Source organism: Rhynchophorus ferrugineus, unplaced genomic scaffold, assembly GCF_030347505.1.
Source record: "Rhynchophorus ferrugineus isolate W39M unplaced genomic scaffold, kcgeb_rfMv2 rfM1, whole genome shotgun sequence".
Lineage (NCBI taxonomy): Eukaryota > Metazoa > Arthropoda > Insecta > Coleoptera > Curculionidae > Rhynchophorus > Rhynchophorus ferrugineus.
In genome coordinates this window covers 87217555-87230002 of record NW_027472580.1, presented here as the reverse complement: position 1 = coordinate 87230002, position 12448 = coordinate 87217555, and the positions used below count along the sequence as shown (strand labels likewise).

General features: G+C 33.2%; 1 protein-coding gene across 25 annotated transcripts in view; it reads left to right on the top strand.

Moving 5' to 3' along the window:
• Positions 1–12448, top strand: part of LOC143191543 (uncharacterized) — a 544206-nt gene that overhangs the window by 479424 nt on the left and 52334 nt on the right. For 22 of the 25 annotated variants that reach the window (XM_076396802.1, XM_076396880.1, XM_076396844.1 and 19 more), the window contains exons 2-3: positions 11108–11196; positions 11339–11374. In XM_076396802.1, coding sequence (XP_076252917.1) covers positions 11108–11196; positions 11339–11374 — 125 coding nt within the window. The remainder of the gene's footprint in view (positions 1–11107; positions 11197–11338; positions 11375–12448) is intronic. The other 3 variants (XM_076396901.1, XM_076396868.1, XM_076396809.1) reach the window with 1 other exon arrangement.

Sequence of the window (12448 nt, the reverse complement as noted above, 5' to 3'; positions counted from 1 at the left end):
TTTTTGAATTGAGAACAGGAAATAGTCACTGGGGCCAGATTTGGCGAATACGGTGGATGAGGAAGCAATTCTAAGCCCAATTCATGGATTTTTGCCATTGTTTTCACTGACTTGTGACACGGTGCATTGTCTTGATGAAGCAGCACTTACCTTTTCTTCAAATTCGACCGTTTTTCGGCGATTTCTTCCTTCAAACGATCCAATAAGGCCATGTAATAGTCGCTGTTGATGGGCCTTCTTTTCTCAAGGTAGTCAATGAAAATTATTCCATGTGCATCCCAAAATACATACGCCTTAACCTTGTCAGCCGACTGTTGCGTTTTCCCACGCTTTGGGACGGGTTCATCATGTGTAGTCCGCTGGGACGACTGTCTATTGGACTTCGGAGTGAAATAATGGAACCATGTTTCATCCATTGTCACATACCGACGTAAAACTCGGGACTGTTACGCTTGGTCATCTTCAAACACTGCTTCAAATCATTAACTCATTGTTGTTTTTGGTGAAAAGTGAGCTCGCGCGTCACCCACTTTGCACAGAGCTTTCTCATAGCCAAATATTCGTGACTGATATGATGTTCACGTTCAGTTGATATCTTTAGAGTGTCTGCTATTTCATTCAATTTTAATTTACTGTCATTCAAAATCATTTTGTGGATTTTTTTAATGTTTTCATCGGTAACAACCTCTTTTGGGCGTTCACCGTTTTCGGTGCTCATTTCGCCACGTCTATACTGAGCATACCAATCCTTGATGGTTGATTTTTCTGGGGAAGTGTCCGGAAAATCGGCATCAAGTCAAGTTTTTGCTTCAACATATTTTCCTTGAAAAAACAATACTTTATCAACACGCGAAATTCCTTTTTAACCATTTTTTTCAGAATAAGAAAAATTCACTCAAAATGCTATAATTCATAAACTAATAATCCGACAGCTGTCAAATTTATGCACGCATCTTCTGACGGTTAGGGTTAACGAAAAAACGTATGGATTTAATTCTAATAGCGCCATCTATGTTGTCAGGCCAGGGACTTTTCAATGGACTTGTTCTTTAAAAATATCGAAACTTTTATAAAATTTTGATCTTTTCTTCACGTCACTTTGTACGATATTACTTACACCGAGACTTTTGGATTCCAATTGTCATAAAAGAAATTAAGACATTCGCAAAAACGCATGAGGAAGAACTCTACTCACATGTAAACATCAAAGTGCTGCAACCCTTGTAAAATGGTAAATGGTAAAAACATTAAATAATTATACTAACTTTTATTCCATTAAAGATCAAGTCCATTGGGATTTCCGACATAAGTAACTAGTTTTAACTCACTATAGACACAAATTTTAAGTTAGTTGGCAACGACTACTACTAAATTAGTTTCAAAGGTTTTTTAATTAATTTAAAGTTTTAATTTGAAAAATCGATACTATGTATTTTTCTCATCGATAGTCGCTACTTTTTCCCATTTTTCAGGCAATTTACGTATTCTATCTCGAAAAAACTATGTATCTTTTGAGCCTATTCACTTTTTGATATACTCATAAGAAGTGAACTGATGACCATACAAATCACGACTCATAAGTTGGAACAAGTAGTAATCAGAAGGAGCAAAGTCTGGAGAATATGGTGGGATAGCATTTCCCAATTTAACGTTTCAAAGTGTGTTTTCGCCGGTTTTGCAACAAGTGGTCGAAAGTTGTCATACTGAACAATAATTATTATATATTTGCTTATATTTTAGCCGTTTTTTGTGTAGTAACTCAAACGTATTAATTGTAATTGATAGACAGTCCCATTGATGGTTCCATTCAGCAGCTCATAGAATACGACACCCAGTTGATCTCAACTAATACAGAGCTCTATTCGGCTTTGCCATTGACGTTGATGCATGATGGTGAGGCCCATGATTTTTTTTCGCTTTGGATTATCGTAATAGATTTATTTTTCATCACCAGCAACAATAATATGCAAAAAAAAACCTTTCCGATTTTGACGCTGAGGTAGTGTAGTGACCTTGAGGCATGTCGAGACTATTGAGGCGAGACGTCAATCTGAGAGATTATTGAAGGCTACTTTCGAGCATTCAGTGTCTGACTATGGTCCAGTTCAGACGTCTCACCATCAACTACCCAAGCCTTGCCTTTAGATAACATCGCCGCCAGCCCTTTTTTATATATATTTGTATTTTCCGCTTTTTCTAATAACTTCAATAAATAACGGTCACATCATGTAAACAATAACTGTCTCATTTCGTTATAACTCCATTCACCGAGCCGTAAACGCTAAAGTATCATTTAATACATGACCAAACGCCCTTCAATGACTCTTCGCTTCAATTCAAACGCACAAAATATCCAATCCACTGCAAAAATGTTTTATTCACGCTTCGATGACATGATATATACTGAAAAGTAAGGCTTCAATGTGAGGTTGGTTATGAACACTCATAATCACCATCTGTTGAAAATTCTTTAAAATTAATTTATAAGCATAATATTAAAAAATAACCAAAAATTTAAAAAAATTATACGGTAACAATAACAAATAATAGAAGTCATAAATTCTATAGTTAAGTCTTTTTTCGCTGACACAAAATCTGAAATAAATTAACTACACCAAATGATGCTTTTAATAAAACACGACTTGAACATAAAGAAAACCCTTTAATTACCGCGGTATTACCGACACCAACGACAAGAATAAGAAGACGACGAAAAAAACGAACATAACCAGCACGGTATCGGGATGTCTGAGACAGTCGGCTCCAGCTTCTCGAAATTTACGATGCGCAATCTGAGACGCCCAATTAGTCGTTTTAGTGGCATTCCATACCCTTACAAGTTGTCTCTATCGATAACCATACCATCGGGGTTTTATGGTGATCGTACGCCCACGAGGACCCCGGTTTAATGTCTTTATTTTAAGACGGTCCTGGGTGGGTTTCCGTTGCCCACACCTGTACACCATATACACACACACAGACACAAGGAAACTGGTCGTAAAAGGGATGTTTTATGAGATTAGTTGATTAGGGTTTGTTTTTTTCATCTCCTGTGTTCTTGTTTTCTTTATTAGCATCGAAAAGCCACAGTCTGACCGAAAGTTAATTGGGTTATAAAGCATTTTTAATTGTGTGCTCATCGGCTAAGGCGGTGGTCTCTATATCACAGACATTGAAGGGAAAAAAAGCTTTAAAGGGCGTGAAAATTAAAAACTATATTTTCATTTTATTATGTGTTAATCACAATGACTGAAATGAAGGGGTAAGCATCAGTTTTGTAATTAATGTCTTTGATTAAGTGCGAATTAAATAAATACATAATCTTCTAAATAACTATTAGTTAATCTCAGAATAATGGATGTGTAATGATACTTTTGTTTTAATTAGTTTATCATAACTATGTTGAGGTATTCAAGGACATCCTTTTTGAAAACTGGACAAATCTTGAAGTAAACAAAAATAATATAATTGGCTATATTTCAACACCATGTATCAGAAGTTTTCTAATATATAATTTTACTTTTATTTACCTAGCAGGAGCAATTTTTTTTATATTATTCTGACGATTTGTATAAAATTCCGGTTATCTTCATTTAAATAATTATAATTCGTTCGTTAAATAATCCATTATAATATAATCAGTATAGGTTTAATATTTTGCTGATATATCAAAATAATTAATAAATTAATTATAATTATTACTTCGATTAATATTATCAGTTTCAGCCAAAGATTATGAGCATCTTCTGCTGGGTTAAAAGGGTCATCTAAAACTATAATCGCTCTAACTATTTACTAATTCCCATATCCCACTTCTATTTTTCAAATTATTTTTATTATTTATTTAATCTTCATAATCTTATATCTTATAATTATCTTCATCATCTTCTTATAATAATCTTCAAAATACAGCTGGTATGGTAGCACTACCAATGTTGATGCTTCCGAAGAACAATATTGTTGTATCCTGGCTCGTATTCAAGCCGATAGCAATCCCCATTGATAGTTTCATTAGGTTTTAGCAGCTCATAGTATATCACACGAAGCTGATATCACCAAAATAGACAATGATTCAAAATAACTCAGCTTTAAGTGGTCAATAGAAAAAAAGGCATATATTCTAAAAAATAAATCACAAAATAACTTTTCCTCATGTGAACTGTAGAATTCTCTTTCATTATAAACCAGCAGCAATCTGCTAACATTATAGCATTCCATCTTCATTGATAACGCTCTTCCAACTGTTTTATATCCTGGTGAAAGCATTCGCCTTGTTGGATCACCTGATTTAAACGAAACAGTTTTCAAATACAAAAATCCTCTACTATTTTTATCCATGGCCTTGAAAAATGATTCCATTAAGCCAAGTTTTATATGTTAGAGTGGAAGAATCACATTTTCTTGCGGAATAAGTGGTTCATATTTAACCTTTGGTTTACCACAAAGTCAGTTCTTTTTCTTTCAAAGTTTTTTTCTTTATTTTTTCACAAACAAAGAAAACAACAATATTTCGTGAAACGTCCCTGTTTCAGGTTTTCATACGTGTATTTTAAAATCACTGTGTATACAATAGGTATGGAAGGATATCGGCTGCCATTGTGGAATAGTGCAACTTTTAAGCGTACTATTATTTTAAGCGTCTGTTCACACTATTACTAGGGAACGTGACTTGTTAGACACTATACCAATGGACAGTGTTATTAATAATGGAATAGGCAATTCGAAACACTTATTTATATTAGAAAAATTGTGTGACACAGTGTAATTATTTTGTATTAATATATCACTAAATACTGATTCTTATTTATTAGTAACCATATTTATAAAGACCTTTTATTGATTAGGAACAACATAATTATAACGTACAATGATCTAATGAGTTACGTGACCCATTTATAACACTGACAATACAACAGCCAACCCCCCTCCACTTTCCTCACCCTCCGAAGGATCACAACTCACTCAATTAGCGCACCATCCGCCAAAGGTCGACACCAAAAATTCCCGAAAACAAAACCCTTCCCGGTTCCAGGTCAAAACTCCTGGATCTCTCGACGGGCTCGTGTTCGGTCACCAGCCGTTACCTATCAACGGAAACAAAACGCTCTCTCGACTATACTGCCGACGACCCTAAATCATCGTCACGGCGAGATGGAGAGGCCGGCGAGGACCGACAGCTGTCGGCGAATTCGCGATAAATACATCGGATCCAGACCCCGGTCAGGTGCTCTGTCTGCAAGGACCACTTTTCCGTTGAACGAAGGGCGGGGGAGATCGGAAAAAAACGGTTTCGCAGAGTCTTTGCGAGATTTTCTTCCGGCCTGGAAGCCGGCGCGAGATATGGTGGGGGATTTTTCGACTCGAGTGGTGGAAAATTAACGGGATTGTGTTCGGAAGTGTTGTCGGGAAATCCTCGGTTAAAGGCTGTCAGGAAAATATCGGGTTAAGAACCTTTAAAGCTTTTTTTTTAATGGATGGGATTCGTATAACATATAATAATTGATTTGGGGAAGTGCTAGATAAGAGGCTGTTAATTTATTATTTATATTATTATTTTTTTTAAATATATTATAAAATCTCCTTTTACCAACTATGGGTTTAGTTTATTTAGTTTAGTTTAGATAGCCAAGCCGGCTTCTACTATTTTGTAATTATAGATAAATTTAGACAGCCGTATCTAAAAGTTTTATTTTACGTTAGATACGTTTAATAAAATATTAAATTACAATTTAATGTATTACTTTAGGGCTTGGGTAGTGGTGTTTACATTACGAGACCGTTATTTATTGATGTAATATAAAATGTGAAAAATACAAAATGGATAAAAACGGGCTGGCAGTAATAATCTTGGGGATTTGTTTTTAAACATCTTTACTTTATTAATATTACTTTTCGCGGACCATCCCATAAATTAAATCCGTAGGTTATTATCTACGAAAAATTTGTTGACAAATACTTTTTTTTTAGTTTCAAATGCCATAAAGCTGCATCCAGTTATTTATACTTTTGTTCGCCTGTTATAATTTTCTGTTTTCTTTTTAATTGTTGTCCCCAAATCAATCTGATAATAACAAATTCTAGTTGTGGCATATATGGTATAAAGTAAGTAAAGTATTGGGGCCAATACACTTTTCTGAGGTGTGGTATACCTGATTTTGCTTCTTTTATTATTCATCTTTAAGTTGTTTTTATATACTCGCCTTGTTTAACTAAACATTCTGCCTGATATGTATTAGTGTATTGCTTGTCACGTGTTTCAGCTACATGTTAAAAGTTTTTCCAATAATTTCTGTGGTTCTATGTACCTAGTGAATTGTTGAAAATTTGTTGGTAAAACCATATTGACAGGCAGTCATTAAATTTTCTTTTTCATTTTCTTTTATTCCATAGAACTTTAATGTCTTCAATAGTTTTCATGTACCGTAACTATTACCATTAACAATGACAGTCGTTATAATATATTTCTCCGTGAAACTTTACAGTTTCCAGTTAATGGCACAATCGATTGAATTCAACATAAGGTTCGTAAAAGTCTAAATAAAAGCGCTAACGATAGTTAAATGAGTCCTGCTAAAATAACGAATCTTGCCCATTTCTATTCATTAATTTTATTAATAACTCCCTCAAACTGAGTACTAATTTGTGACTTCAATAACCTCATTTAAGCCATTATATAAACGCAATTAAACGTCCAGAAAATAGCAAAGAGCCTCATTATCTCCCACTCTGATTACAGCCACGAAAAAGTGTCCCAAATTTATAGGTCCAATAAGAAAGCTCATTAAGCGTCCTCATACATATTCATGAACGAACCCCCCTCCCCCGACCCTGATTTCCCGCACCATAAAGGGTCATCATCAAAACACATTACTCGTCTTTTATCGTCACCCGATTCTCAAATCGTTACAGCCAGCAATTTCCTTGATTCTCAAAGCTGTGCCGACACCCTCCTTCTCACACTCCCATCCCACAGCATCGCCCTACGTGGTCCTCGTCCCCTTATTCATCGACTGTGAAATCTCCATAAATTGATTAGAGAGTAATTTCGATCTTTGCTATGTTTGTATACACCACAACTATTCTCTGTGATGGTAATGTTGAGAGAGGGTGTTTATAAAAAACAATCGCTATAGTGTTCCCTATTTGTTCATTCAGAATGTTTAATACAATTGTGTTGGAATTGAAAATTGACGGATTAATAAAAATTATGTTTTTTTCAGTAAGTTTATACTTTACTGCTTTTAAATGATTGCCGTTAGAAATAATGGTACAAGATTATATTTTAAATACGTAATTGCCTTTTAGTAATTATTTATTTCTGTTGTTCAAAAACTCTTACCAGATGTACTGGAAAATCATTACCGTACTATTCAGACCTTGTCTCGTCCGACTATCAACTCTTCGCCAATTTCGAAGAAGTTTAAAAATACCTCTATGAATGGTTTTGCTCAAAGGACTAACCAAGTTTTTTTTTCAACGGCATCCATAAATTTCTCGAACGATGAGCAAGATGAATAGAATTGTATCTATATAGAATTATATTTCTTGAAAATTATACCTATTTTTTTCGAAAAAAACCGGTAATGACTTTCCGGTAAACTTCGTACAACTCTCTTTAGGAATACTGTCAAGACTACAAATTTAGCACTTATATCAATAGCTGCTTTGAACGTCATTTTTACTTTCAACCTAATTGGGCTTAACTGAATTATAAGTTACATATTTTCAAATGTGGATAGTAAAGAAAATGTTTTATTAGGTATTTTGATCAGCGATTTATATTGGTGGAAATGCAAATTCAAACGGTCTAAATTAACTGTAATACATTTTTGTACATAAAATAACAGTGTCTATTTAGCATTAAATTATAGCAGTGTCTATTAGCATTTTTGGAAATTTATGACGATTCTATTCTATCATATCTAAAATGATGTTTTCGGTTTTAGCGATTTAAAAATTGTTATTTTAGTGTCAGTGACAAATAACAGACTAGAGAACCCAGAGAAGCCCGAAGACAATGAATAGGAAGACTTATAGGACGTAAAATAGAATATTAACGCTCAAAATAGTTTCATAGAATTTTAATACCTCATTAGTTTATGATGTGTTACTTCCCATGTGGGACATAAGACAAAGTAGAAAGCAATAGATAAATGCAATAAAAAACCATTAAGGTTGAGATTGATAATTGAAATACATGATCAAAGAGCAATTAGGTAAATAAATGTTTCATTTAATTACCCTGATGTATTTATTACACAAATATGTATAAATGATAAGAACTATTTGAATGCATAAATAAAGTAATGAAAATATGCAGAAGTTGAAATGAAACTAACTACATAATTAGCATAGATGGAACACATATGACAAATAGAAGAAATTATGAATTTTTAGCAGTACGTGTGTAAACTTTTCAAAGCATTGATATTAAGGTATTTAATGATTGATACAATAAGATAATTGACTATATGACATTATATTCTTTAGATGTCAAATACATTTCTGATCTTATATTGAAAAAGGTACAAAAATACGTTTTAGTAACATACAATTTTTTAAATTATCACCTTTGCTCTATTATGAGAAACGATTTTGTTTTCTTCGATAACATTTTTTGAGTTTGAAAAATTAAAAAGTTAGGAAGGATGTTCTTTAAGTGCGATATTATTTTCGACTAAATACTGAAACAGATCACCCCGAAGCCCATTTCGAGCTTTTCTCATATTCATACTCACATATAAGGTTAAATAATGCTTAAAATTCGACGTGTTATCCGACAACCCCAAAATAATGGACCGGCCCTTTAACTTAATTGTTACGCATTGACCATCCGCAGAAATCTAAACACAAAGGCCTACCCCGGAAGGGCGAGCTACGAAAATGTCCGACTTATTCAAAAATGTATGTTAAATGGACCCGGAGTTAGGACCCGTCCTCCGAGGACTCCCGCTGTATTAGATGGTCTATTTTCGAACAAAAGGGCCAACAACCGACTGTTGTTTCGGGTATTGCTTTGCGGGAAAGTGGGCGGAGAAGGCTTTCTACCAGGTTTAATACAAATATTTTAACGTTCTATATAATTAAAATTGTTACATGGATAATTGTCTGATAAAAATTATAAGATTGAATATATCTCAACAAAGCAACCTGTAATACTAATGATAGAGAAATCGACAATCAAGCTGCAAAATTGCAGTTTTTTTAACATATGATTCCTAGATTATCTACAAGTTTTCATACATATTCGTTATTTCTTAGAAGTTAAATAGATTAGAGGCCAGATCTGGAGAATACGGTGGATGAGGAAGCAATTCGAAGCCCAGTTCATGGATTTTTGATACGATGCATTGTCTTGGTGAAGCAGTATTTTCTTTTTCTACAAATGCGGTCATTTTCGGCGATTTCGTCCTTCAAGCGGTCCAATAACGCTACGCAATAGTTGCTGTTGATGGTCCTTCCTTTTCAAGGTAGTCAATGGAAATTATTCCATGCGCATCCCAAAATATAGACGCCATAACCTTGCCAGCCGACTATTACGATTTCCTACGCTTTGGAGCGGGTTCATCCTGTGCAGTCCACTCGGATGACTGTCGATTGGACTTCGGAGTGAAATGATGGAACCATGTTTGATCCATTGTCACATATCGACGCAAAAACTCGGGTTTATTACGCTTGACCATCTTCAAATACTGCTTCGAATCATCAACTCATCGTTGTTTTGGTCAAAAGCTCGCGCGGTACCCATTTTGCACAAAGCTTTCTCATACCCAAATATTCATGAATGATATGATGTACACGTTCACTTGATATCTCTAGAGTATCTACTATTTCATTCAATTTCAATTTACGGTCATTCAAAATCATTTTGTGGATTTTTTAAATGTTTTCTTCAGTAACAACCTATTTTGGGCATTCACTGTCTTCGGTGCTCATTTCACTACGTCTAAAGTTAGCATAACAATTCTTGATGGTTGATTTTCCTGGGCAGTGTCCGTAAAGTCTGCATCAAGCCAAGTTTTTGCCTCAACTATATTTTTTCTCTTCAAGCATAAAATATAAACCTGATATGAAACATATCACAATATATATCTTTAAACAAAATCAGTATCTTAAAAAAAAAAAAAAATATATATATATATATATATATATATATATATATATATATATATATATATATATATATATATATATATATAGCATCATGTTAGACAAAAAGCAAAACACATTAGAACTAAAATAAAACAACTATACTGGTTAGTCGGAAGATACTGATGTTTTGATAACAACTGGAAATCAAATGCATTTGCGAAGTTGTGCAGCATTTCGCCTTGAAACACGAAAGAAGATTACTAAATCATACTAACGTGGAGGCAATACAACTGCTGGATAGCTCGCAGGATGTCAGGAGATTGAAACGAACAAAACCATACGAACTTGTGTGAACATTTAGTGTGTATTATTAGTGTAAACTATAGCTATAAGTTATAATTAATATTATAATTTTATAATTGAGGAATACATACTGATGTATTTTCTCGCACTCGTCTTGCTTGTTAATTAATCCAAGCACATAGGAAAAGTAGTAATAAATTGATTATAATAATAATAATAATTAAGATTGTACTAAGCGTATCTAATAAAGATGATATATATATATATATATATATATATATATATATATATAAACCTGATATGTTAATATGAAACATATCACAATATATAGTATCTTTATACGAGTTTTTCCTTTACTACGACATACTTACCAATGATAGACTACTAAAACTTACTACAAATTACTATAGAATGTTTTTTTTTTACTTGGACTCAAATTTCCAAAAATAATGTGTAAACTTAACATACTGTCGTTTTACCCTCGTAAACCATAAATTAGTATTGTGTATTAGGTCGAAGTATATTAGATGAACGGTTCATTTTTGGATAAAGGACCTAACAACCGTCAGGTCATTCAGGGTATTGTTATGTGGTTTAAAGGTCGCGCGAGGGTTGTATTCGTAGATATAACGGAGGTTTTCGGTTTCCGTACGGATTTAATTAATCCGCAGCGACAGTTCTCAGCCGTAACGCACCGCTCGTTTTGTTTCAGGTCCTCCAGGTCCGCCAGGTCCACCAGGTCCTCCCGGCAAGCGGGGGAAGAAGGGAAAGAAAGGGGAACCGGGCGAGCAAGGTCCAGCGGTAAGACACAGACAAGGAATCGTTTATGAATGATATGAGGCTATTTGTCGTTGCATGCCCATTAGTGATTTCAATTTGTTCTAACCGAATGATTTGAGTTGCGTTATGTTGTTTTTTGATTTTGTTTTTTTTTTTTGTTTAGGGTACTCCAGGCACGCCAGGCAAAAATGGTTTTCCGGTACATATATTTTTTATTTATTTATATTTAAATTTTAAATATAAAATATTCGCTCAGTAAACTTATCTTGATTCTTACGCAGGGTATTTTATGAAAGATATGAACTGCACATAAACAAGTAAATTCCTTTAATAAATTTCTTTCTTTCAAGTGTTCTCTACAATATATGATCTGTTTTTCACTTCCCCAATATTTAGTCCTTAATCATTAATTTTCATGTGGAAATATTGGGAAATATATTTTATATAAAATAAAATTAAATATGACCTAGGTCCATAAACATTAAATAACGATAATCCTTTTAAATTACCTTCAAAACGAAGATGAAAAGACGAAAGAAGAAAAATGAAGAATATGAAATAACAAAAATATTAATTTTAAATATAATATAGATTATATATTTCATATCAAGATAATTGGTTAGCTCATTTATATCCAAAAAATATTGCAGTATAAACAATTTCATTATCATTATAGATCTTCATCAGTGTTTTCTTCCTCAGATTCAGTTCTTTCAGTCTTTGAACAACTCCATTATTTCTTATTTCTGATTCTCCCACTTGGTGTAGTGTTTGGTTCAAAACCTTTGGATTTCATCCTCAAGCATCGGCAACCATCAAACTGCAATAAATATTATTGAGCTGTAATCAAATTCAATTTGTTTTGTACTAAATCGATCTTGAAGAGTACTGATTGACCATTAAAATTATAGTTACTTAACTAATGTTCATAATCTATCAAGTAGGTACGGCTAAAACTAAGTAATTACTCTAATTCATAAGAATTCCTAATTTTCATTTTCAACTTATCTTAAATTGTTGACTATATTAGTTCTAGAAATATTAGTTTTCTTTTTTAAAATAAATGCAAACATAAAAAAGTTTTTATTACTTAGAAGAGGTTAAAAATGTATTACCAACATTATCTACAGGTCTTATTGCATCATTTTATATTGAATTTAATTATTTCGTTTCAAATAAATTGCAAAAATGATGCCAATGATTTTGATGCTATTATTTTGATAACAAACCTAATTCATTGATGAATATTTATTCCGAATAGAATTAAATTTAT